At 40.2% G+C, this 27,773-nt stretch overlaps 1 protein-coding gene and 1 long non-coding RNA gene across 5 annotated transcripts in view; one reads left to right on the top strand and one right to left on the bottom strand.

Annotated features, from left to right (window-relative positions):
• dicer1 (dicer 1, ribonuclease type III) overlaps positions 1–27,773 on the bottom strand; it is a 65,743-nt gene that overhangs the window by 7,709 nt on the left and 30,261 nt on the right. For 3 of the 4 annotated variants that reach the window (XM_028437576.1, XM_028437577.1, XM_028437578.1), the window contains exons 13-25: positions 26,588–26,663; positions 26,368–26,507; positions 25,479–25,658; positions 22,971–23,184; positions 21,814–21,967; positions 21,555–21,737; positions 19,756–19,861; positions 17,259–17,434; positions 16,515–17,184; positions 15,055–15,207; positions 6,063–6,689; positions 2,274–2,535; positions 381–649 (exon numbers count right to left, since the gene is read on the bottom strand). In XM_028437576.1, the coding sequence (XP_028293377.1) occupies positions 381–649; positions 2,274–2,535; positions 6,063–6,689; positions 15,055–15,207; positions 16,515–17,184; positions 17,259–17,434; positions 19,756–19,861; positions 21,555–21,737; positions 21,814–21,967; positions 22,971–23,184; positions 25,479–25,658; positions 26,368–26,507; positions 26,588–26,663 (3,210 nt within the window). The remainder of the gene's footprint in view (positions 1–380; positions 650–2,273; positions 2,536–6,062; positions 6,690–15,054; positions 15,208–16,514; positions 17,185–17,258; positions 17,435–19,755; positions 19,862–21,554; positions 21,738–21,813; positions 21,968–22,970; positions 23,185–25,478; positions 25,659–26,367; positions 26,508–26,587; positions 26,664–27,773) is intronic. The other variant, XM_028437579.1, reaches the window with a different exon arrangement.
• On the top strand, positions 19,164–27,554 carry LOC114456066 (uncharacterized). The gene is made up of 3 exons (XR_003672784.1): positions 19,164–19,174; positions 23,214–23,218; positions 27,491–27,554. It is a non-coding gene; the product is annotated as an uncharacterized LOC114456066 (long non-coding RNA).

Raw genomic sequence — 27,773 nt, 5'->3', positions numbered from 1 at the left:
GTTTAAGTTGGAGGTTTTTTTATCGTAAAGTAGGCAAAGCGCTCTCTCCGCACAAATTAGTTAGCTTTTTTATTTGATAAAACAACTGTTATAGTCCCTTTTAGATGTTGTAAAAAATGTCTTATGTAATTTATTTTTTAAATCTACCAATTAAATTTCTGGGTGGGATCCAGTTGGCAGGGCTGGGGTATCCATTTGGGGGGCAGCGCACCAGTGTTTCATCTACAAACTATAGATGAAACACTGAGATGTAATTCAAGTAGACAGAATCAGAGTAAATAGTGTGTGTGTGTGTGTGTGTAAAGACATCAAATGTTTGGGGGGAATAACTCAAACAGAACGATCGTGTTCCTGGACACTTGGTGAATTTTGGTTCTCACCTCAGAATCCATGCCTTGCATCTCATTCTTCTCCAGCTGAAACTGCACAAAGTCGTCAATGACTTGGAAAAGCTCTGGCGAGATGGCCTTGAAGTATTTGTGGTAGTCGTACTTCACAGCCAGAGAGGCAAAAATGGTATTATTGACGAGTGCAGAGCGCAGATCAGTCAGTACTCCAGGAGAGTGCTGCCGGGGGTCTTCATAAAGGTGCTTTGTAATGAGGTAGTCGAGGATTGCATCGCCAAGAAACTCCAACCGCTGGTAACAATCTGAGAAGAACATCACACAGGTTCACAGCACACACTAACCAACAAATACTGCTCATGGCAAAACAGTTTTAGATCAGGTTTAACACGCCTGTGTTAGCATCCACGCTAACACGGCCTTAAACAACCAGTGCATGTGGACTGTGGGCATCTAGCCAAGGACTGAGTGGGACTTTCAGCAGCAGTTCATCAGTTGATGTATGCCAACCCTAATGATGCAGTTTCAGACCTTCTGAAAATCCAGATAATTACACAGAAGTGCTGGGATTACCAGGGACTCTGGTACTACCCTGGTAGCTTCTCAGTCACTTAGGACTCTACAGTTCAACAATGAAGCAGATGAAGTCTCAGAGTAATAATTACAATATGTGCACACAGAACAGTGTATTCTCCTCTGATTCAAACAGATGTGTTGCACTCTAAAGGTGCATTCATACCCAACACGACTGAAGCAACTCTTGCGACTAGATTACATTTAAAATCAATGAGTCGTCCTGAGTCGCTGGATGTTGCTCAAAGTTGAAAAATAAACTTTTCAAGTGACTTCGAGTGAAGCTGTTTTGCTACATCCAATCGACAACAAGTTTCTCCCCATGTCACTGCCCTGGTCTGTAGAGCCGGAGGCTGCAACAGGAGGTCTGTATACACTTCTGGGGCAAAATGAATGTGGAATACTCTTTGAATAAGCCTTTTAAATTCTTAAATTCTCAGTATATTTTGAGTAAACACATCCTTTATTAACTCCTGAAGTCCATCATTTAAACCGTAAGTACAAGTGACGCTGTCTACAATAAGTGCTGTCAGTGCTGGCGCCGCCTCCGCAGACACATACATAGCGGTGACCGTGGTTCAGTGGTAGTGTGGGTTGTCCCATAACCAAAGGGTTGGGGGTTTGAATCCCGCTCTAGCCAAGTTGGGCAGGGCACTTTACCCGCATTGCCTAGTATGAATGTGGAGTGTAAGTGAGTGTTGGTGGTGGAGAGACCAGTGGCGCACTATGAAATCGGTCCCGAATGCGCTACCATAGGTGCTATTGGAGTGAAAGAATAATGCACATCAATGAAAAGCACTGTATAAAATCTAATGTATTATTATTATTACTATTCCCCAGTCGCCAAGTCACTGGAGTGATGGAGCGACCAAAAAGCCCAACAATTTTCAAGCGACTCATCACAGTCGCTACAGATGTGTTAAGCCTGATATATGGTTCTGCGTAAAATCGGCACCGTAGCCGCACATAGCTTTCTACGTAGGCGTAGACCCCCTCGTCGTAACCTGACAGAGAGAACCAAGATGGACTAAAAGTGCCAGTTTTATTATATCCTTTCATGGCTGCAGCATGTGAAACACCACTAAACAAAGACAATCACGGACAAAAGTTGTGTGTGTGTGTTTTGTTAACAGTAAACAATAACCAACGTGCTGTGGAGGCTGTCAGAGGAGCAGACATGACGTGTTTTAATGTAGTTTTACAGCGCTGTCCCGCTCCCAATTCATCGCTTCTCGGAGCATTGGACCAGTTTACCTCGTTTGCCAACCTCTGCATCATGTTGCTGGTGTCGGTCCTGAGGCAGAACCATATACCAGGCTTTAGTTGATGTGTTTTCATTGTGTGAACGTTACTAACCTGTGATAGTGTTGTAATGGTAGGAAGCATGTGTAAAGGCCTGCAGCAGGTAGGCCTTGTTCTGGAAGGAGTAGTTGATCTTTGTTTCAAAGTTCTCAAAGCCAGAGATGAGGTGGTTGAGGGTTTGGTCTGCATGTGGATGGTCCAGCATGCAGCGAGGTGGGATCTTCAGCCACCCATAGGACAGATCTGTGGTCGTGCTCGCCGCACTCTGGAGCACCTCTCCACTCAGAGGCCGTCTTTCTTCTTTCACAGGCAACACCTGTCGTTATCACAAGCACATGCATCAAGAGTTAGAGCACACTCCAGTGTGTATGCAGCCCTCTGTGTCGACACAGACTGTATACACTGCGATGCATGTGTACGCATCAGCAGCTTCAGAGTTTTACGTTTCACAGAGATCCTCTGCACTTCACGACTATACTTGGTCCACGTTATAAAGATCATTACTTAGGCTGGGATTAAAGCAGCGCGCACAACAAATGATGCACGCTGCAATGAACGTGGAGAACCTGCTTGGAGACAGATAGCAGAGCAGGAAATTAGAAGCAGAGCTAAGCTGATCTTCATCAACAACTTTTAAGCTCTTTGTGTTTAATGAGAAAACTTTCAGCAGCTCAGTCAGTTATAGGCCTGTAGAATATTATTGAATGTATGACTGGGGTCAAGTTACACATTTTTTTTTTTTATATATTGTGCATTGTTGAAATGTCAGAGCTAAATAAATATTTTCATATTATTTTTAATTGATTTGTTCTTTGAAGCATTTTTATTATTTTATACAATTGCTACGCTTTAATTTTAGTGACGTTAGTACATATTTATACCCATAAATGCAATGCTACTAATAATTAGCATAATAACTGCATTTGAATTAAAAATACTAGTACAGTGCCCGTTGGAAGTATGTATTCATACAGTGGGAGGAGCTTAAGTAGAGTTGTCAGTAATGGTCAAATGAGTATGTGTTTGAAGGTTGGATGTACAAAGAGATGTACATACTCTATAGTGTTATAAAGGTGTTTATGTGTGGGTGCAAAGTAAAATAGTGTGTGTGATTTCCCTGGTTTAATTCTGTGGGACATGCACATGATTAATGTGTTTGTTTTTTACTCATTTTTAGATTTTTTTTTTGTTTGATGTATTTTTCTGTAATGTATGTTTTTTGGAGTCATTATGTGTATTCATGTATCTTTCTGTTGTGTTGTACTTTTTTTTGTTATAAACTTTTTTTTTTTTTTTTTTGTAAAATGGTAAATGGTAAATGGACTAGACTTATATAGCGCCTTATCACCACACTGAAGCAGTCTCAAAGCGCTTTACATATCAGCTCATTCACCCAATCACTCTCACATTCACACACCAATGGGACAGGACTGCCATGCAAGGCGCTAGTCGACCATTGGGAGCAACTTAGGGTTCAGTGTCTTGCCCAAGGACACTACGACACATAGTCAGGTACTGGGATCGCACCCCCAACCTCTCGATCAGAAGACGACCCTCCACCACCTGAGCCACGGTCGTAATGTATGTTATTTATGGAATCACAGGAGTGCCAAAAAAGGAAATGCATGTGGAAATATAAAGCGAATCAATAATGAAAAAATATACAAATGGAGTTTATTCTTTTTCCATTTTGTCATTGCTTTTTCTATTTTGTCTTTGTTTTTCTGTTTTGTCTTTGTTTTTTCTGTTTTCTCTTTGTTTTTCTGTTTTTTCCATTTGCGTTTTCACATTGCTTTTACTTCATGACTCAAGCGGTCGGTAAAAGCAATGTCAAAGTAATGACCCGCCCACAGCAAGAGTGGTGGGCGGGTCTTTCTGTCCAGACTGACTAGTCGATACCTGTTCACACGATTCCTGCTTGCAGTCGCTATGTATTAGCAGGCTTGGTGAGTAACTGATTACAAGTAACAGTGTTACGTAATCAGTTTACAAAAAACATGTAACTGTAATAGTATATTAAAAAACATGTAATCAGGTTGGTTTTTTTTTTAAAAAAACTGGGATTATTTTGGGGGATTACTTTTTAAAAGCAAGCAGAATATGCATCAGTGCATCAACACAGTGCGCAAACATGCGTTTAGACACTTCACGCCAGTTCACTACAACAAAAGAACACGTAAAACAAGCTGTAACAATGTTGTGATGACGTGAACAACGCGGTCACCGCGCGCTTGTCTGGAAATGGACCAACGTGTCCGTGGACTGACTCACAGAGGCTGGATTTATTACATCTGATCACTGAAGAGTTTTCTAAGCAGACTTGATGGATCAGTACGTGTGTTTTATGCTTCTGTCACGTCATCACTGTACCGTGGAACACCCTACACCCCTACTGAACTTTAAACAACTGTAAATGGTCCGCGTTATAAAGATTATCTCTTGATTGGATTAAAATTAAACCAGCGCGCAAAAGATATGCACACAGAGCTGTGTGCGTTCGATGCTTGGATAATAAATAAAACCAAGAAGCTAATTTTCATCAATAACTTCAATGCACTTGTGTGTGTTGATGCACTGATGCATATTTTGCTTGCTTTTAAAATGTAATTCCCTGAAATAATCTCAGTTTTTATATATGTAAAAAAAAAAACCTGTAATCTGATTACATTTTTTTTAATATACTATCACAGATTACAGTTACATGTTTTTTGTAAACTGATTACGTAACACTGTTACTTGTAATCAGTTACTCACCGAGCCTGCTAATACATAGCAGCTGCAAGCAGGAATCATGTGAACAGGTATCAACTAGTCAGCCTGGACAGAAAGACCCGCCCACCACTCTTGCTGTGGGCGGGTCAATACTTTGACATTGCTTTTACCGACCGCTTGAGTCATGAAGTAAAAGCAATGTGAAAACGCAAATGGAAAAAATAAAGACAAAACAGAAAAAGCAAAAACAAAATGGAAAAAGAATAAACTACATTTGTATATTTTTTCATTATTGATTGTCTTTATATTTCCACATTTTTATTATTGATTCTCTTTTTATTTACAAATTTGAAAAAAGTGGGCCGCGATTTAATATTCGTGACAAAATGTTGGTCCCAGGGTGGAACCAGTTGAGAACCACTGGTTTAAACAATAGGAAACTTATCGGTAAAAGACTCACCAGTGTCTGACGGTTTCAAATGATCTATTCAGAGAGCTCCAGTGTTTGAGACGCTGACGACAGCATGGCAGGCACAGTCATGGAGACGGAAAAGGAAGTGGACTTTTATTTATTTATTTTTTTTATTTTTTTTTTTTTAGAGGAAGTGGACTCCGTGACCCGCGACTTAAATGAAGTTTGGGATCACGGGGATAATTTTAAATAACCATGAAATATTAACTTAAATGACTTTTATCAGTACAAAAACATTTTTAATATTGACCTTTTTTGTGTCACAGTGACGTCATGAACCCGGAACCAGAAGTAGCGCGCTCAATACCGCGCTCAATACCGCGCTCATTATTATTATTGAGAGGGCCGTAATCTTAAAATTAATGTTTTGAACGTTTTGCTACACCAAATTACTCCAAAATAACGGATGCACACACTTGGGGTATTTGGAACCCGTTGACTAAGTTTCAGGTCGAACTCATACCGCGTCGGGGGGAAATTCGCTCCGCACACTCACACACACACGCTCACATTCACACAGACCTTTTTTGCTTTTATAGACAGATTAAAATTTATATTGTATGTTGTCATTTTGATTAAAGCTATCTAGATGTGAGTTTTGGTCCATATCACCCAGCGCTAGTGCTAGGTAAATAACCCTGAGACAGGTGTGAGCTCACCTTCAGGCCCAGTGAGCAGAGGAACATCTGTGCGGCTCTCTCTCCACAGCTGGTCAGGTAACATCCGAGCAGAGCCTCCACACAGTCTGCGATGCTCTTGTCTGCGATGCACTGCTCTGAGTGCAGGTCGTAGGAGATGGACTGCTTCCCCAGCTCTGAACCACAGTTCTCTTCAGAAGGGTTCCAAAAGCCCACCACAAAGTCCTCCTCCTCCCCCGCCTTGCTGGGGTCTAAATAACACATGGCATCCCACGAGCTGTAGTCAAACTCCTCCGTTAGGGGCCCACAGCTCAGCGGCTCCGTGGGCGGGTGGAAGGTCTTCTTGGGGACCTTCCAGTCCATGGGTGAGCCAGCAGCAGAGGGAGAGATGGAGGCCGGAGACAGAGACGGAGGGAAGCTGCTCAGAGAGATCTTCTTACAGAACGCTCCAGAACCCAACAACATGCTGTCGATGAACCTGATGTGCTCGTTGTAGTACTCTAGATCGTCCTCCATGTTGACCTCATCCTTTGGTTCCTCCTTTATCAACAGCTCCTCATCTTCATCTATGTCCTCGCCTTCATCATCAGCCTCATCAAAGGTAGTGTCCGACTGTCCGTTGAGCACAACTACTTCTTCTTCTTTGTCCTTGATGTCAGAGAAAAAGAAAGAAGGTCATTTACTGCTCTGCTCCAGATCTTTAGAAGGTTAACATGAGCAAAATAAGGATTTACACCATTAGCTCTGCTGAAACGTAGGCTTGCCAGGGTTGAGGTCAATTACAATTGTATTCACGCAATTGATAATGAATTACAATGATGATGCAATTGTAATAAAAAAAAATCTGTTTCTGTTGTAATTGTATCATGATTTTTAAAATAATGGAAATCAATTGCTATACTGACAGAAAAAAGACTCACACCAAAAATATTGATAATATTATCATGGATGAGGAAGCCTAACAAGGTAAGAGATGAAAAACACATGAGATGATAGATAATATTATTTAGTGTATTTTACAGATGACTTAAAACATTAGTGAAAACCTACATGTTATCATAAGTATGGTCCACATTTTAGGACATCCTCAGGTCTCAGAGTGAGGTATCAGGTATCAGGAAAAACTCTGTCATTGGTCAGACCAAACAAACTCATGACTCAGCAAAACCTCTGTCAAATCAGACGGCCTCACTTATCAAAGCACGCGCCATCAAAAGGCACATGACTTCAATGTTCTGCTTTAGATACCAGAGTAAATTGAAAGCTGTTATTTCATTATTTATTTATAAACGTTAAGATATATTCATGTTTCATTTAAATATGTATGTATTAATCAAACGATACGTTGCTATATCTTCACTTAAATATATCATGGAAGAACTACTTTTCAAATTGATTGGTCATGAGTACTTTTGGTTCCTTCAAAATAAAACGCTATGTCATGTTTTAAGGTCCGAGGCCGTTGGGTTTGATTATTTTCTCTTTGAAGCCTGAAGCCGTGACATTCGACGGCGCTTGGTTTGATAAGTGAGGTCGTTAGATTTGATGGAGATTTTGCTGAGTCATGAGTCCTTTTGATCTGATAAATGAGAGGTTTTCCTGGTAACTGACTCTGAGACCTGAGGATGTCTGGAAATATACACCATACTTAAGAGATGCTAACAGAAAGCTAACACAAGAGGAAAGAAAAGATGTATGGTGTATGTGAATAATTAAAGTTGTAATAGGAATTGAAAAACCTGAAGTTTGCCATAAATTTGGCTCAACTACTGAAAATATGTATTGAAAAGTTAATGAAAATCAACACAACCCTGTATGAAGACGTTGGATACATTAAGTCACAGTTGAAATAAAGACCATTTCCTCACAGTCTTAAACTGATTGAATTAAAAACAGCCTGCATATGACAAGTTTCCTCCTGCAATGAATTCAGGGGATAAATTTGTTTGCATTAACAACACATATTTAGACCTCATCTCCATCTGTGTGATGCTGTACTAAATTGTGGAAAAAAACAAAAACAACCCCCCCTAAAAAATGTTCAAATTGTGAACAATTACAAGTGTGTTCAAAAGCTTTGAGCCAATAATTTTAATAAAGTAATTATATGATCTGTTATGTATTTGGAGGCTTTAGACCACAACGATAAAGGTCTGCCATCTAGTGGCCAACCAGGAGTACAACACTTCAGGGTTCCTACAGCTTTACTCAAATTAAATTCAAGACTTTTTAAGACTTTTTTAATTGCCATTTGAAATTAAATTTGAGACCAACTTCACAATAAACACAATTGGGGAAAAAAGGCCACATCAATTAAATATTGTTAAGGTAAGCTTTTTCCAGTACCTAGTGCACAAGTTAAAAACTGGCAGGCGCCAAGTTACACAAACAATATACAACATGAAGGTAAAATACACAAAAAACAAAAAAAAACAGATTAAAATAATCAAAATCACTCCAAAATTAACAAGATGACTACAAAAATAGCCAGAAAGCTATAAAACAACCAAAATACAAAAAATAAAAACCATTAAGAAAAATATTTGTTGGACAGGCAATTTTCGTTAAACGTACACTTCATGTTGTTTAAAGCAGCTACGTTACTGTTTTGTAGTTGGTTTTGCTGTCATGATTGCGCGATGTTGCGGTAAATATGTATGAATGTTATTATTTATTTTGAAATGTGAGACAAATTACAATCATAAAATCATACTTATGTGTTAAAATGTAGGATTTTTGAAACATTGATTTTAAAAATTTTAATGACAATTGAGGCCTTATTTTTAGATTAATGAATTTAATTTCGTATTTAAGGCTTTTTACTCTGGTTTCAATATCTACATTCAAAATGACACTATGGGACATTACCGACATCTCTACACCCACTGTCAGATATGTGAGAGCAACACTCCAGACTAAGCATGTGAAGATTCATCAATATGAATCGGGATCTAGATACAAACTCGTGCGATGTGAGTGTATTGATTCATTCATTGGCTGTGGTGACGTGCTGACGTGGTGACGTATCGTGGTGACGTATCGATCATTTCCTGTTTACGCTCTACCGCTGCTTGCAGCGCTCTACTACTGTGTTCTGCTAACTCTAATCAAACTTGTTGTCATTGATATTTTAGCCTTGAAAACACTTGTTTTAATTTTTACCGTACAGTTAAACGTACGAAGGTTAAGTAAAAAGCAATCTCGCCTCTTATAGGCAGTACAATCTCCTTTAAACTTCCTTTTGTCCTTAGCTTAGCTTAGCTTAAATTTAGCACCTATGGCTTCTCTCTCCTCCCCTCCGCTCTCCTGCCCGGTGTGTCAGATGTTTAGTTACTCCTCGTCCTCCTTTAGGGACAATGGTAGTTGCATAAAGTGTAGCGTACTGTTAGATATGGAGGCGAGGATCAACAATCTGGAGAAGCGGTTCCGCACCCCTGATACCAAAACCGAAGCTAGCAAGCAGGACCTAGCCGGTGCGGACCGTGCTAGCTCTAGCTTAGCCTCCCCCCCGGCCAGCAATGAGTGGGTTACTGTCCGTGGTAAGCATAGTCGAAGGTCAAAAAGCCGCTCGGGACACCACCATGTTCACGTCTCAAACAGGTTCTCCCCCCTCTGTGAGGACAACACACTCACCGGGGAACAAACTCTGATAATTGGCGACTCCATAGTGAGAAACGTGAAGCTAGCGAAGTCAGCGGGCATTGTGAGGTGCATCCCAGGGGCCAGAGCGGGCGACATAGAATCAAATCTAAAGTTGCTGGCAAAGAGTAATCGTAAGTTTGATAGGATAGTCCTCCATGTCGGCACTAATGACTCCCGACGTCGCCAGTCGGAAGCAACCAAAGTGAACATTGAATCAGTTTGTGCTTATGCTAAAACAATGTCGGACTCCGTAATTTTCTCTGGTCCTTTACCAAATCTGACCAGTGATGAAATGTATAGCCGCATGTCATCATTTAACCGCTGGCTATCGAGGTGGTGTCCAGAAAACGAGGTGGGCTTCATTGATAATTGGAGATCCTTCTGGGGAAAACCGAACCTGATAGGAAGAGATGGAATCCATCCTACTTTGGAGGGAGCATCTCTACTATCAGAAAACATGGCACATTTATGACATCTCATTAATGAGACCATGTTACAGAGGGGGAGTCCTCCACGCCCCTCTGCGCTTGCCTTAGGACAGTTTCCCTCCCATTGCTATCAGGATAGCTGTGTTCATCGCCATGACAACTGTTGTGATGGTGATGAATATTATTTTATGGAGACGGTGTCAGTCCCCCGACCCATATTTCACAATGATTTTAACATAAAATCAAATAAAAGAGCTATCAATTATAAAAATCTGAAAAAAATTAAAATCTCAAATCTAGAAACACCAAAACATAAAACCATTAGATGTGCTCTATTAAATATTAAATCACTGAGATCCAAATCTCTACTAGTAAATGACCTTATCTCAGAAAATAACTTTGATTTATTCTGTTTAACTGAAACATGGCTGTATCAAGATGAATATGTTAGTTTAAATGAAGCCACTCCTCCCAGTCATTTAAATACTCATATGCCACGAGACATAGGCCGTGGAGGTGGTGTAGCAGCTATTTATCATTCCTCTCTCCTAATCTATCCTAAACCAAAGGCCAGTTACACTTCCTTTGAAAGCCTGGTTCTAAATTTATCTCATACTGAATCAAAAACCTGCCAGCCAGTCTTATTTGTGATAATTTACCGTCCTCCAGGCCCTTATTCTGAATTTCTATCAGAATTCTCTGAGTTTATATCAAACTTAGTCCTCAGTTCTGATAAAATACTGATAGTAGGAGATTTTAATATCCATGTGGACAAAGATAGTGATAGCCTGAGCTCAGCCTTTATGTCCCTAATAGACTCAGTTGGCTTTTTTCAAACTATTAATGAAGCTACTCATCGTTTAAATCATACTCTTGATCTTGTTCTAACATATGGCCTTGATATTAATGAACTAAAAGTCTACCCTGAAAATCCTCTGCTATCAGATCACTTTTTAATATCTTTTAACATTATCCTAGAGGATCTCGCACTGTGCAATAAAATAGTTACAAGTAGAAATCTATCCAACAGTGCTGTGGCTAAATTTAAAGAGGCCATTCCTGCTGCCTTAAACTCAGTGCACCATCCAATAAATAACTATGATATTAATTATAACCCCTCTCAACTGGATCTGCTTGTCGATAGCTCTGCTAGTCTACTAAAATCCACCTTGGACTCAATTGCCCCATTGAGGGAAAAAACTATTAAACGTCAGAGGAAAGCTCCGTGGTTTAGCTCTGAAACTCACACACTCAAACAAACAACCCGTAAATTAGAGAGAATGTGGCGCTCCAATAAAACAGAGGAGTCACGAATACTTTGGCAAGAAAGCCATAGTAAATACATGACAGCCTTACGACATAGTCGATCTACATACTACTCCTCACTAATTGAAGAAAATAAAAATAATCCGAGGTACCTTTTCAGCACTGTAGCCAGGCTAACACAAAGTCAGAGCTCTATTGAGCCCATGATTCCTCTAGCCCTCAGCTGTGAGGACTTTATGACATTTTTTAACGATAAAATTCACAAGATTAGAGATAAAATTAGCCACTCCCTGCCTTCACCTGGGCCTGCTGTACCATTAAATGTAAATAGGCCTAACCTAAACTGTTTCACACATATAGGACTTCAGGAACTTAACTCTATTATTTCATCCTCCAAACCATCGACCTGCCTTTCAGATCCGATCCCAACTAAGCTGTTTAAAGAAGTTATTCCCCTAGTCTGCCCATCTTTGTTGGAGACAATAAATATATCCCTATCAATAGGCTACGTGCCACAGTCCTTTAAAGTAGCTGTAATCAAACCCCTTCTCAAAAAACCTACTCTTGATTCCAGCACTTTAGCAAACTACAGGCCTATATCTAATCTTCCTTTTATTTCAAAGATTCTTGAGAAAGTTGTGGCAGCTCAGCTCTGTGAATTTCTTCAAAACAACAGCCTGTTCGAGGACTTCCAGTCAGGCTTTAGAGCTCAACACAGCACAGAGACTGCTTTAGTTAAAGTAACTAATGATCTACTCTGGGCGTCAGATGAAGGACGACTCTCAGTGCTGGTTTTATTAGATCTTAGTGCAGCTTTTGACACTATAGATCACTATATTCTACTAGAGAGATTAGAGAAATTACTTGGAATCACAGGGACTGCCCTAAACTGGTTTAAGTCCTACCTATCTGATAGGTACCAGTTTGTACACGTGAATAATAAGTCTTCTGTGTACACTAAAGTAAGCTACGGGGTTCCTCAGGGCTCTGTGCTAGGTCCAATCCTCTTCTGTATCTATATGATCCCCCTTGGTAATGTTATGAGAAAATACTCTGTTAACTTCCACTGCTATGCTGATGATACCCAACTGTATGTATCAATGAAGCCAGGTGAGACAAATCAGCTATCTAAACTTGAGGCCTGTCTAAAGGACATTAGGGCCTGGATGGACCAAAATTTTCTTCTTCTCAACTCAGACCAGACTGAGGTCATTGTACTGGGCCCGCGACACCTTAGAGAAACCTATGCTAGCCTAACTGCCCTAGATGGCATTACTCTGGCACAAAGCACAACTGTTAGAAACCTTGGGGTTCTATTTGATCAGGACTTATCCTTCAACTCTCACATAAAACAAACTTCAAGAACTGCCTTCTTTCATCTCCGTAACATTGCTAAAATCAGATCTATCCTGTCTCAGGGCGACGCCGAAAAACTAGTCCATGCTTTTGTTACCTCTAGACTGGATTATTGTAATTCTCTTTTAGCAGGCTGCCCGAGCAAGTCGCTTAAGACACTTCAGCTGGTTCAAAATGCTGCAGCACGTGTACTGACTAAAACTAGGAGAAGAGATCACATTACTCCTGTATTAGCCTCTCTGCATTGGCTTCCCATAAAATATAGAATAGAATTCAAGATTCTTCTTCTCACTTATAAAGCCCTAAATGGACAGGCACCAGTCTATCTCAAGGAGCTTGTAGTGCCATACAATCCCCCCAGAACACTACGCTCTCAAAATGCTGGACTACTCGTTGTTCCATTCATCTCTAAAAGTAGTATAGGAGGAAGAGCTTTCAGTTATCAGGCCCCACTTCTCTGGAACCATCTACCAACCACGGTTCGGGGGGCAGACACCCTCTCTACCTTTAAGGTTAGGCTCAAAACATTCCTCTTTGATAAAGCTTTTAGTTAGGAACCAGCTCATAGCTCATAATTAAGATGCAATAGGCATAGACTGCCGGGGGGGGGGTCTGGCATGCTCGGTTGGAGAGAGGTTGGAGAGGGCGTTAAGAGAGAGGTCATTTAGGTTAGAGAGGGACCGGAGAGGGTCCCATTCCTCTTTCAAACACTCCCTCTATGTCTGCTTCTTCCCTTGTGTGTTTGCTCCTGTACTCCTTCTGGCTTTTGTCTTGCAGGTCCGTGGGATCCTCAGTGTGGAGTTACAGAGACTCAGCGGCTCTGTCTCCACCCTTTTCTCTGCACACACCCAACACAGCATAACGTGGATGGCTGTTCATCATAGGAATGGGATCCACACAAGGTTCCTGCTGCTTAACAGAAGGTTTTCCTTGCCGCCATGATGAATTCATGTTGGGTGTGGGATACATATGTATGTGTATATACGTATATATGCATATGTGTGTATCCATAAAATGAAGAGTCCATCCTTAAGACTGCTCTACTGTAAAGTGCCTTGAGATACCATTGGTTATGATTTGGCGCTATACAAATAAAGATTGATTGATTGATTCAGTGGCATCGGTACAATTTAGGGGTGAAATCAAGATGCATCGGTCACTGCGTGCGTGTATCGGTAAAATCCATGGTCGCATTGATTTTTTCATCCATCCATTTTCTGACCCGCTTGTTCCTGTTTTCAGGGTCACGGGGCGTTTTTTTCATGTTGTATTTCATTCTATCCTGTGTTTCTGAGGAACATTGAATGCACCATCAGCGTTTTGTTTAGATCAAGGACTGAAAAGCCGGGAGGCACATTGGTACCGCTACAAAGTTATAATGCATCTAACAACTTTAAATCAGGCGTAGAAAGATGGTAAACAAGAATCATGTGGTTTGTAAAGAATTCCGTGCTGCTAAATCTTACACAAACTGAGGGGCTCACTCGTACCCCCCACCCCTCAGGTAGATTGGAATCAGAGTTTTAGCAAAACTGGTGAGAAAATTCTTAGAAATAACTTTGCACAAAAGGGTATTCAGGCACCGCCCTCTACCTGTGATGAAGACGTAACTGACACCAGATCTGTTTTTAAAAGTGTATTTTATTTCATTTTATTTTTTGTTTGTCTTAAGGACATTAAATATGACTCAGTGATGGTCTGTTTACAGCAGCTGTGACCGTTAAATAATAGTTTATAATAATCTTTCTTTGCACAAGCAGTTGTGAAAGACCTAATTGTGAAAGGTCATTATTTTAAATGTTAATTATTTATTCTCCTCACTACTGTATTAGCCTAATACTTGCTGAACAGTTTGTATTAGTATCTGTGTAGCAGACAGAAATATGGACATTAGTATTGAAAATGTAACTTTAAGTCACTCATTGAGAGTGCTTTTTAAGAAGAAAAAAAGAAGTTGCATAATGTGATGCATAGTACTAGTAGAGCAAAATGTGCAGTTTTTTTGTTAAATTTGCTGCTTATAAGGAAATAAATACAGTAGATCCCCTATCTCTAGTACTATACTGAATTGCAGCTTCTTATTTTCTACTTACATTTTCGGCATAATTTTTTTGAATCATGTTGAATTGCATCGTATCGAACAAAATCGCATCGTATCGCATTGCGTAGAATTTAATTGCCATCAAATCAATACCAAATCGTATCGAATCGGGAACAGAGCTGACCCGTATCGTATCGTATTGTCAGTGATGAAGATTCACAAGCCTACTCCATGCAGCTTTAAAGGAAAGCACGTTAGAAAAAAGGCGAACACCACAGACCTTCTCCAGTTCCAGTCTGTCCACGGCGCTCTTGTCCTGGTTGACCACATATCCAGGAGGCAGCCAGTTCACCGGAGGATCAAAGATGGACACCACCATCCTGCTGGGAAGGCCCTTCTTCTTCCCCAGACGATACAAGTTACAGTTGCTCACCTAGACAGTCAGCACACCGTTAGCAACACAAGCTAGCTGACTCCCAATGGTGCTACATGTAAGAATGTGCAATGTTATCGGTAATTATGATATATCGTCAAAAACATTCTCACCGGTAAGATCATCCACAATATAAACAATAAATTCCCATTGATGATGTATGGAGGTGCCTTCTCAATATAGCCAAGAACGCCCCCCAAAACCTGGTTTTACGGGACAAAATCGCCCCCAAGTTTTTTGTCAACAACTTATTATTCTCTGGAGCACTGTTGACGGGAGCTCTGCTTTTATAACTCATTATCAGTCATAAAATAAGCAAAATTCAGCAGCAGTGGTTTATATTAAACGGTAAAAACACTACTGTAGTTATTTTTGCTTTTCATGTGCTTTTTTTTTTTAGAAAACAATTTCATTATAAATGAGGAAAGAAATGAGTTGCAGACAATAACACATGCACAAATATATTCCATAAATGTTCAGCCCATGAATAACAGCTCTTTGAGTCAGCAGCTATTGTAGCTTTTTTAATGTGTAAATGTTATTACTGAAGCAGAATCGAGTGTTCATGTTTTATTTCTATTAATCGTAATTTTTATCATTACTGTAATAAATACCATAAATTATCAGGATACATTTTTTAGTCTATATATCGCCCATCCCCAGCTACATGTGCTTATTACACCAACAAGGCTGCCTAAAACAGAGCTAATCAGGGTTGGGGTCAATTATAATTGTAATTGCATATTTGATCATTATTTACAATTATGGCATAATTATAAATGTAATTAAGAAAATGTTTTGCTTTTCTAATCATAATTACATTGTAATTGAGTTCAGATAATTTACTTTGTAATTGTAATTGCCATGAAAATTCTATAAAAATTGTTAATTATAATTTAATGCAAAACTGTGGAACCTGCTTACAGTTTTACAAATATGTAATTAACAATTATGAAAATATGTTTCATAAAAAGCTTTCCCACATTTTACCATTTAAAAAAAATGTAGATGATAGATAATATCTTAGTGTATTTTACAGCTGATTAAGGATTCATCATCATAAGAGATGCTAACAGAAAGCTAACACAAGAGGAAGGTTAACTTTTATGAGGTTTTTTATTTCAGGCTCAGTAATTGTGATTAATTGTAATTGAACTTTAGTAATTTAGAACGTAATTGTAGCTGACTTTCCAGGGACAAAAAATTATAGTAATTAAAATGTAATTGTAAAAAATGCTGGTCATTGTAACTGAACATGGGTAATTGAAAACAGAATTGTAACTGAAAAACTGGGGCTAATTCATCACCTTCTTGCTGCGCATGTAGCTGAGTCGTCCTTCATGTGCGTCAGGGTAGGTACAGAACAGGTACGTGGTGATGGCGTGCTTCAGGAACGAGTCTCCAAGCATCTCCAGCCGCTCCAGGTTGAATCCATCACTAGCATTAGACAGGGTGAGGGCCTGCAGGATGAGGCCTGGGTTGGGGCCCAGACTCTTGGGGGAGGCTTCTGCCTGGGTCAGGTCTTCTGGATAAGGTGCGTTAGGAGGAGCAGTGAGGGTGGGGGGCGAGGTAGCGTTCTGAGTGTGGTCTCCTGCCCCCACGGCTGTACATTCATCACTGGACCTGGGCTTCTTCCAGCTGTGAGGCTGCTGTAGATGAGTTGAGGTAGATGATTGCATGAATGCAGGCTGCCTGGGCTGGAGAGCGTCATGGTGGTGAAGGTCACAGTCAGCTTCACGGTGCTCAGTGCCATTGCTTAGGTTCTGCTTATTGATGTCTCCTGGGTCAGGAACTAATAACGTTTCCTGGTCCGGCAAAGAAGAGTGGTCATTACTTTGATACGAATGGGAAGGTGAGTCCGAGGATTCTGTCTGTTGGTGTTTGCACTCATCGTCTCTGTCCTCAGCAGACGACTCAGGAGAGATGAATGATTTACTGTCAATCGATCTCTTCCAACCAAAGTCCAGGTTTGGATATCTGACAACAACAACAACAGTGGGTAATAAGCCTGTGCAGCTGCTTACTAGTATGTGGAGTCACACGACAGGCACCTGAAATCCGGGGGAAGGTTCTGTATTCCTACTCCAGCTTGGCTGGCTGTTTGTGATCGCAGCTCCTCAGCAGTGAGCAGACAGTGCAGACGGTACAGGATGCTGGGCAGACAAACTGCTTTCCTCCACAGGGAGGCAGGAATAGGATGGATGGCACACAGCTCTGGGACCAGGATCTAATGAGTGCAAAGCATCCATTAGGGAAAATGGTCAAAGCAATTCACAATTCAACTCTGGGTATCAATGGTACATTATGGTCAATAAATGGACTTGATTTTATTACAAGCTGAGGATCACTGTAAAGGTAAAAATAACAAAGGTTCCTGTGAGAGGTTCGGGAAACCTTCAGTGTGCTTACAGTAAATACAGTATATCTTATTCTCATTAAGACATAACGAGAATGTTTAAAGTGCAAGTCCACCCGAAAACCACTCTTTTTTCCTGCTGAATACATACATGATGAGGTATGAAGTAATGTAGTTTGTTGATCCCAGTCCCACTCTTCACATTTTAGTCAAGGATTTCAATTTAGCATTTAAGTTGTAGAGTGACTGCCCTCTATGGGTCGAATGCTGGCTATTGCAATTGAATATTGCTATTGGCTGAGATTAGATGAGTGACGTCACTAACCATCACTATTGGCCCCGCCCCTCCTATAAAAGTTAGGAAGAGGGACTGGTTTCCTCCTCTAACAACCCTCAGTGACCATTTATTGACAGCTCCATGTGGAACTGTGCAGCGCTGTGGGGGCAGGGCTGCTGTGACTGGGCGTGTTTTAACTACTCTAGGAGCAACGCTCATAATCGAGGCATTTTTAAAAATAAATTTCCCCCTTGTGACAAGTCAGCAAAAACCTGGGCTAAAGCTACATTTTAAGAGTTTTAGTATTAAAAACTGATTGAAATTGAAAGTAATAATTCAGGAAAAACAGAAGACTGAATGCCTGCTTAACTTTAACATGCGCTGCATCGCTCCGTGAAAACATGAGTCAGCTTTAATCAGCTTCACCTGCTCAGAGCGTTTAAACATCTCATCAGAGCTACAGAAGATCTGTGGATAAAGTTGTTCTGTTGTTGTGGACGAGACAATACCAGGGATTGTAGAGTCTGAAACATCGTAGATTAATGATAACTTCTGATACTTTAAAATATTCTGACCCCTAGTGGTGAAATGCATCCTTATGTCCATTTATTTTTGTTTAATCATTACGGTCTGGAATTATGTCATCGGGCTAATTTGAATTAGGTTGATTTAAATTAAGTTGATCAAACCTTAATCAATAAACCTGCTCCGATCCCTGAGGGGAAACTGAGTGACATTAATACTGCTCTCATGCATCTTTATATGACAAATATTTAAAAATCTACCTTTCAATTGTTTCTTACTCATTATTTTAAATTACATTTTTATTTTTAACATAATTTTTTCTTTAATTATGGGTTTTTTTTATTTATTAGTATTTATTTTGTTTCCTCACAGGAGTTAAAAACTAATATTTTCTGAAAACATTGATTAATATTTCTAAAAAACGGAATTTTAAAAATGAATGCGGAAAACACGGAATTTGGAAAAAAAAATAAAACACATATGCATTTAAATGTATAAAATATTTTTAAAAATCGTGCATTGAATGGCATTCGCAATTAGGCTTTTTGTCAAAACTGTGCAGCCCTGACACAGTCACTCATATCAGTCATATCGTTGGTGGTAAGCTAAAATGTAGCCACAGCGGCCCTGGGGCATACTGCCATTTGGCGCCTACGGCTCTTCTGACCACCACCAACATTCGTGCACAATTCATACCCATTCATACGAGGCAATGTCGGTAAAGTGCCTTGCCCAAGAACACAACGACAATGACTTATACAGAAAGAACATTTCTCTCCATTTCAGCGTGTTGGTGGACACAGGTGCGTGTGTGTGTGTACGTGCCACCTCCGCTTTGCACCTGTGAAGAGGGAACTTACTGTTCCACTGCCTCAAAGTCACAAGGTAACAAAACATGGCACCGTTTTATGTAAATCGGTAACAGGTAGTAAAAAAAGTACAAAATTTGGTTCCCATCCCTCTTCATATGATCGAATCAGATCGGTGATTGACCAAAAAAATCCTGACCGTGTAAAGCCTAGTATTTACTTATTTTTATGTTACTTATATCCTATACTTGTATCTCTGTAGTTCATAGCGCTGCAGGTTTTGATGAACTCAGATCAAAGATTTGGTGAAACCGACTTATGTCTGAAAAGTGTGCTCATGTGATGTCTAACCATCAGGTTCACGTGGCAGTATTGAGTGTTTGATAAAGACTTTATTGGGCCCCAAACGGTTACAACTTTTTCCATTTCTGCAGCTGGATTGTTATCCTAAAACCTGTGCCGATCCCATCCTTTCTACGGATGGATGATCTCCTAATGAACCCTCTCCACACATCAACCAGCACTGTTTTCAACCCAAAGATTAAAGTGAAACAAAAAGTCTAACATGCAGCAGATGTTACCTGCTTGTTCTGCAGACTCTCCCACTTGGCCTTCCTCTTCTCTGCGCTGCTCAGTGGCAGCGCTTTGCCCTTCTGGTTCAGATGCCGAGGAGTCAGGAGATTCAGTCTGAATCAATGAAAAGCTCCACAGCTTTAGAAAAGTTGATCAAATCTACCAAAGTTATCAAACACATCCTGTCCTATTATTCATATTCAACATTTATTGGCGAATTCACTAAAGGTTTAGTGGTATTAAAACGTGTGCCAATGTCACTCCATGCGCTAATAAGCCATACAAACCCTAGGGAATCAGAAGTGCGCTGCTGCTGCGCTGTGTGTGTGTGTGTGTGTGTGCGTGTGCGTGTGCGTGTGCGTGTGTGTGTGTGTGTGTGTGTGTGCGTGCGTGCGTGCGTGCGTGCGTGCGTGCGTGCGTGTGTGACAAAAAGCTTCACACCTGCGGTGGTGCGTTTGGAGTCTGGTGACGCTGCGGTGGGGAGAGGATGTTGCTGCCCGTGGAGCTCCATCACTATGGACGCGCCGCTCCAGTGATGTTTTGAAAGTCAAACTCTTGTCACGTTAATGAAAGGAGCATCAGCCCAAAATCAGCTAATCAGATGTGTAATTTACGCAGCGATAGCATATGAGAGTGTGGTGACACAGCGCTACTCAGGAGGTCAGACATGCTGGATGGTGGTCAGTAGATCATCTTCAAATGGTGCTGATCGACTGTGTTGCCGTATTAAATCAGATCAATGGCGTCAACAGATCAATAGGACGGTTTCTCTCCAAATCTGCCTGTTTTTCATGGACTGATCAGAGCAAAGTTACAGGACCTGACAGAGGAGGCACATTAAATTAGGGGGAAAATATCATTAGGTTTTTAAGTTGTTGTTTTTAAAAAAAAAAAAAAAAACATTTTCATCGTTTAGTTTTCTACATTATTAAATGTTTGTGCAGCAGACAGAAAAGTCAATCTGTCTCCAATTTAACTTCCTCAAATGTCTGTGCTTGTGTGTAATGTGGAGACGTCAAGCAAAACACTCATTTAAATAGGGCGGTCTGCACCACTTCTTAACGCGCGCTAATCATTGCTGCAATCTTAGTGAATTCCTCGCAGCAGGTGAGGAAACTGCGTCACCAAAGGATTTAGGGAAGCAACTGGTTTACCACCCTTTATTTCAGATCTTAGTGAATCCGTCCCTCAGTGTCTAGTCTGCAGTCACGGCTCATCTTTAGCGTTTAGGAACATCCAACAGGGTAACACTAACTTCACACTTCAGGTGAGTTCACATCAAATCCGACTATATGCTCGCTTCATCTACTCCAGTGACGTGACGTCGGGAGGAAGTCATTGTCGATTGAATGTTTGTGTGACACAGTTAAAGGTAGTTCAACTCAGATCGCACGATGGAGTCGCTTGAGTCACGTCGATTAAAGGGAGGTCGCTAGACATCTCGTCATTTACAGTACATTGATTCTGAATGTAATCTAGTCGCTGTAGTCGCTAGAGGCAGTGCGAACGCACCTTAACCATTTTACTCCTACACATGTCCATATTGTGAGGACAATTACAATCATCTGAACTCAATTACAATTTAATTATGTCAAGCATGCAATAAATTATCAAGTCGCAATTACAATTATAATTGACGCTATCTCTGTCATATAGTATACATCTGGGTATTTCTCACGTACTCAATTTTTCCATACTATCTAATGGGAACTCACTACATACTAATTTAGACGTCAAACTTAGTATGAATAGTACGTTAATATGACATTTACAACACAGACATGGTGTAGGTTTAGGTGCTGCTGACCTGGAGGAGGTGTGGTCGACATCAAGAAGCGGCTGGTTGAGGTTAGACAGGTCCAGGTTATACTTGGTTTTGTAGTATTCAGCAAACGTTTCATACTCTGGGGAGGGAAACTTGCTGAGCGGAGTCAGGTCTGTGTACACATCAGCGACATAGAAGCGGTGAGGCTGGTCAAAGTTGCGATACCTGGAAAGGAGCAGCGTGACAGGTGTGAGCTAGCTGGGATCTTTTTACAAGTGCTTTCACAAAGCTCTGGAGGAACCTTGGAATGATGACTGCATCCTGGTAGTCCTCCAGTCGAAAGGAGAAGGGACTCTGCTTGGTGTACTGGGTGGTAGGAATCCCAGTACGGGCCTCTGACTTCTCAATGTCCTCCATAAATTTAAAGTCCATGTCGAGTGTGTTGGAATCTCCTGCTGAATGAAGCAGAAATACAAAGAGAGACAGCACTAAGCGCTGGGAAATAGATCAAGATTCAAGATATGTATATAGAAAATGACTTCATAACATTGTATTTTGTTTAAATATGTTCACATTGAATTTGAGATTTATGGTTTTAATTTGAAGGAAATTATGTAGTGGTACGCCTTATTACCTGTTTAGACGGAAGTGATGGAAAATACAAGGAAGTAAACAGGTAATAGTGTTCCGCATGTGTGCAGAAAAAAATCGTCTTTTTGTTAATAAATACAGCTAAAGGTAAAGCTGGCTTGTACGGATGGCACCTGGTTGATGAGGGAACAAGGTTTGTATTTGACCTTATTGTTTTACGGAAGTTGTGTTATATTTTACTGTGTGCATGTTGCCTATAGTTGTTCTTTTTGTCCAAAAGAGTTAAAATGCACTGATAGTTAAAGCAGATAGTTAAAGAGATAGTTAAAGCATTTTGGAAATATTTATGAGTCAATATGTTGTATTTAATATGTTAATAATGCAAAATGTTTCATATTATAAGAGTAATTGTATTCATATAGCTCTTACGGTGTGTTCACTAAAGTCAAAAAGGTCCTAATAAAATAAAAGTGAACCATCAGTTGGAGAGTCAGACCATCAATCAACCAACGGACTTTACATATATAGAAAATTACAATATCGCCTATATTGATGTACTGTATTTTTTAATAGCATTTTTGCATTAAAATACTATAGATAGACTTCTTAGTACGTCCTAACCCAGAGCTTCCCCTAAACAAGCCACACTACACAACTCACTCACATGTGCTGTCCCTTAGAGGAAAAAAAGCCTAAAGTCAGACATATTGTGCAGCTGTTTGTTAATAAATGTGGCTGTTTGGCACATTTATTATATTGACTATTGTTATTTTGAGAAAAAATATTAAGATATGAATTTTGGTTCATATCGCCCAGCCCTAACAGCACTGGGACAATCAGGTCACAACTCCGCTGGTTTCTACTTACCAACATTCAGAGGTAAAATACAGTAAGCAGAGTCCGCTAGCATGGGCTTGAACTCCAGTGCAGGCTTCTCTAATCGTAGGATATGGGAGAAGATGTACTGGTGCAGACGAGTGATCAGGTCAAGCTGGGCAGACGTCAGAGTGAAGCCGGACTTCTGCAGCTCAATGGAGATGGTGACTTCACCAGAGCGAGTGTACACTGGGAAGTGTGGGATCTGAGCATAGAATGACAGAGTTTAACCAGCACAGGTTTGTACAAAGATGGAAGGAAAGACAGAGTGGAGATCAGTGCCTATATTCACAAAGCTTCTCAGAGAGCTCCTAACTTAGCCTAAAAATTCATAGGAAGGAATCTTAGCTTAAAAGTGATTCAGGAAGTTTCTGAGAGCAACTATGAGCAATGAGGGACAGAAACTTATCTTAGTGAGGAGATGTGGTTGACCCTGTTACTAGGTATGACGCAGTCTGCTAAGAGCTGTGATTGGTTGTTACAGAAAGGGGGAAAAGAGCGCTCTGTGCTCCTTGTAATGAATAGAGAATAAAATTAACAGAAATTAATTTATATCGGCAAAATTAAAATAATTTTTACACATCTGAAAATGTTTGAACCTTGTTCACATGCCGATTATTATATTGATTTACTTATTGTTAACTCTCCACATTGGTAATTTTACCGCTTTATGTATTTGATATTAACTCACTCAGTGCCATTGACGAGATAACTCGTCATTTGCGTTTTTTCACGGGGATTACTAGAAAACACCCTGGCGGAGGTCCCTCATCAATATCTAAGCTGTGGGGTGTTGTAGTGACCAACTGTGCCCTGAAAATGGCAGCAGGGCACCTTTAGATGAGAGATTAGCCACTGATGCTACCATTAGCTGGGGAGGAGAAGCAGGAACGAGTGAGATTATGGCGCTACGGAGAGATATTGTGATGTATCGAGCAGCTCACAGGTCCACATACTAACACAGAACATGTATGGACCTGAGTGGATTATTGATAATGTTGAGATGGTGAGATAAAACCATCAACTAACCGGGCCAAACGGGTCATCCCTGCATGTCGGGAGAAGGGTGGGGGGGGTACAAAATACCCCCAGCCTGTGAGCCAGATAGCAAAATAATAGGTGACATGTAGGAGGTAGCAGCACACCCTTGGATGAGAGATCATTCATGCTCAGCAGAGCTCAGATGGAGAGGAGGAAAGGCGTTTACGAAACAGAAAACGGCGCTACATACGAGAGTTGACGTTCCCAGCAGCCCACAGCAGAGCACACTCGACCAGAACATGTGTGGAACTCATGGAGAGTGTGGCGATGGTGAGATAAAACAATAAAGAAAAAAAACGGGGAACGCAGTGACACTCTGCATGTCCTGGAGGAAGAGGAAGTTGATTGTGTGTGCAGACTGACGAGAGAGAAAGTTGGAGGAATGCCAAAATACAGTAAGAAATCCATTCAACTCTGACCCAGATAGATAAATAATAATTTAGCCATTAAAAGGCCGGTCTCAGTGTTTTTTTTTTTTGTTTTATATAAGGAAACAATGTTCAGATGATAGAGGTGTCACTAAAGCAAACAAATAAAAAAATAGCTTTAAAGTCACTGACAAGGTTTTTTTAGAAAAAGGCTTTTTTCTCAGTTTTTGGCTCTGAAACTGAAGACTTGTGTAAAACTTGCTCTATTCAATGGCTGATTACAAAAGAACGAAAGAAACAAATTCTTTTTTTTAATGAAAGTAGAGGCTTCAATCTTTCAGAATCTGGTGTCAGATTTCAAATAGTCATATTAGAAAATATTCTGTGGGTCTTTAAAATCAGTCAAAATGTTCAAAAACGACTGGCACTGAGGGGGGTAGAAAATCTGAAAATGGCTGGCACTGAATGAGTTAATGGTGGCGCAGACACAGCAGTCAGTGATTACTATGATTGCTGGCCCTGCTAATTAATGCATCATTCCCTCTGTGTCCACAAGATACGAGTGTGAAGCGCTGTTACCTGCTACCATTAAAGTGAGGACAGAGATTACAGCTCACAGAGAAGGGAGCGAACAAATCACGCAGCAATACAAAGCTGTTATTACGTTACGCTGTGTGAGAAAAGTCAGAATCAGAATAGTTCTATTGCCATTTAGATTTTAAAACTATACAAGGAATGTGACTTGTTGGATGGATTGTGTGAAAAACCTAAAAAAAAAATCAGAAACACTACAATAATACAATAGGGTCTTATTTAATCACTGTCGTTAAACATAGAGAAAATATCTCGTCGTCCTCTCTGTTTAGACACTTTTTTGCTTCTTAAAAGTCCTCCTCACTTAACAGTTTATCACCTTAAGAGCTCTCTTATTGCCTGAGATGCTTTGTCAATTGCTTTTTTTCTAACAAGAAAAACTCTAAAAAAAATTTTAAAATTCAAGGAATTCTCAGATTTTTCTAAGAGTGATGTCACTAAGAGCTACTTTTAGCCTTAGGATGTATGTGAATACGGGCACTGGAGAACAACGTACCTGAGGGATGGCTTTGGCAGTCAGGATGCCAAAGCACCTGGTGGTGTCCTCAGGTGGATAGAGTCTCCTTCTACGGAAGTTCAGTTCATCTGGGAGGGGGGTGGTGAGAACCATCCCGATCACATACAGGTAACACTTCTTCTCCGGCACAGCGTAACTGTCCCGCAGACACTCGGGTATCTGAAAAACAACAGAAACGGGACGCTACGTGACGTATGTGCTTCCACAGCTGGAACACAAGGACTCAACGTTTAACTACATATTAAATATCAACGTCAAATATTTGCTTTCAGATATTTTGGAAGTTTTTTAAAGCTTTTTCTGTAACAGCCATATAAAACTACAACTTCGTATTAGGGCTACATTAAAATAAAAAAAATCTGGGCACTGCGAGATTAAAGTCACATATATCGAGAATGAAGTTATGATTTTATGAGAATAAAGTTGTACCTTAATAACATCGTAATTTTATGAGATTCAAGTCGTCATATTTTAAGAAAGTTGTAATATTTTGAAAATAGAATTGAATTACAAACACGACCTTGCCTGCATTTGGAGAGATTATATATCTCTTTAGGTTTCATACTGAGCCTTTTGGCCCATCATTACCACACTGTTATCAGTTTAAGGACATTTAAGACACTTTGCAGATGTTTGTTCAAACTAAAGAACCAGATTGATTTGGAGCAAATAGCCTCTTTAGTCGAGGAGGAAGTCACTGGAAGTGCTCGACTTCAGGGCTTTTGCTGTTGGGAATTCTGTGCGTTACAAATTTTTTAAGATACGGCTTCATTCTCGAAATACTACGACTTTAATTTCGTAGTGCACATATTTTCCTTTTGATTTAATGTGGTTTGGCTTTTAGAAACCTGGTGGATATAAAACCTACAGCTTTAGGGTAGCACTGCCTCCTCTTGGTTGAACCTGGTCGGCCCGGAACACTGGTCTCCTCTTCATCGTGAAGGTCCAGTTCCTCCTCATACTTCACTGTCTCCTTCCCTACAGGCATCAAGTGATCATCTAGCTCACCTAAAACAGAACAAAACATGTCCAATTAGGGTTAAAACAAAGAATTAAAAATCAACTAATCATGGCCGTGCACCATTTACCTATTTTGTGGAGTTTCTCACAACAGACCAGAGCTACTGCTTTCTCTGCCAGTCTGGCACAGATCATCTTTGGACCCTGTAAACAGATCCACAGTTCAATACAGGCGTGCTCCACACTTAAAACTTGGCCTGGGTGATATAGAAAATTATATTATCTTATTTTATATCTTATTTTGTATTAAAATACTGGTTTTATGAGTCGCTGCTTTCACTACATCTCCAAATAGCATGAAATACACAGTTATATGATCACTGAGTGCGTTTTAACCCAGACCTTTCCCTAAACAAGCCATACTACAGAACTCTTGTTAATAAATGTGTCTGTGTGGCATTTAGCATCGGCAAATTTAACCCAGAATTGTCTTTCTGGTAAGACTTCATTGAGTTATGTAGATCTAGATTTATATCATATATCATCATTTACAGAACAAATTTGGTCCATATTGCCCATCCCTATGTCAAACCTAAAACTTTTAAAGACATGGTTAAAAACAAATAGAAAATGAAGCTTTTGACAGCAGATGCACATTAACACACGTGTAACCAAAGGAGCGTTACGGACATCAGCAGATTACTAATTACATGATGCATTAAATATAAGACTTTTCTATTAGTTTGAGAGCAACATTTCTAAATCAAGGCTCTAACAGCAGTGAGTTTATTTTCAAACTCATGAAGATAAATACAGATGACAAATGCAGTCAGAGCCTTAGTAGAGTTAAATGCTGGTGAACATGACACGTTTTGGTGTTACATTAGCCATCTTTAAATGTTTATGTCACTGAAACATTGGAACAAATGTGTTGCTGCACTGTGGCTGCTCCTCAGGGACGGCTTAAAAAACGCACTTCTGTATGTACCTTATCATGTGACATTTATTCTATCTTTAAAATAACATTTGAGCAAGAAGGTCGAGGGTTCAAACCCAGGGTGGAGACATGGGTGCTCTCTGTGTGGAGTTTGCATGTTTTCTCCATTTATTCCAGTTTCCTCTCACTATCCAAAAACATTTCAAATCGAATCAATTGGATCCCTACATCCTCTGATCAGTTTGCTGATGGACTCTGGTGTTTTATTTTTTACCAGCGTGTTCATATGGTCACATCTCTTTTTTCTCTCCACCTATTAAGTAATGTCTACCCAGGATTGTGACATACAGCAGAATTGTGGCCACAGTTTGCTCTTC

Source organism: Gouania willdenowi, chromosome 22, assembly GCF_900634775.1.
Source record: "Gouania willdenowi chromosome 22, fGouWil2.1, whole genome shotgun sequence".
Classification (NCBI taxonomy): Eukaryota; Metazoa; Chordata; class Actinopteri; order Blenniiformes; family Gobiesocidae; genus Gouania; species Gouania willdenowi.
This window is presented reverse-complemented; position numbering and strand designations above follow the sequence as displayed.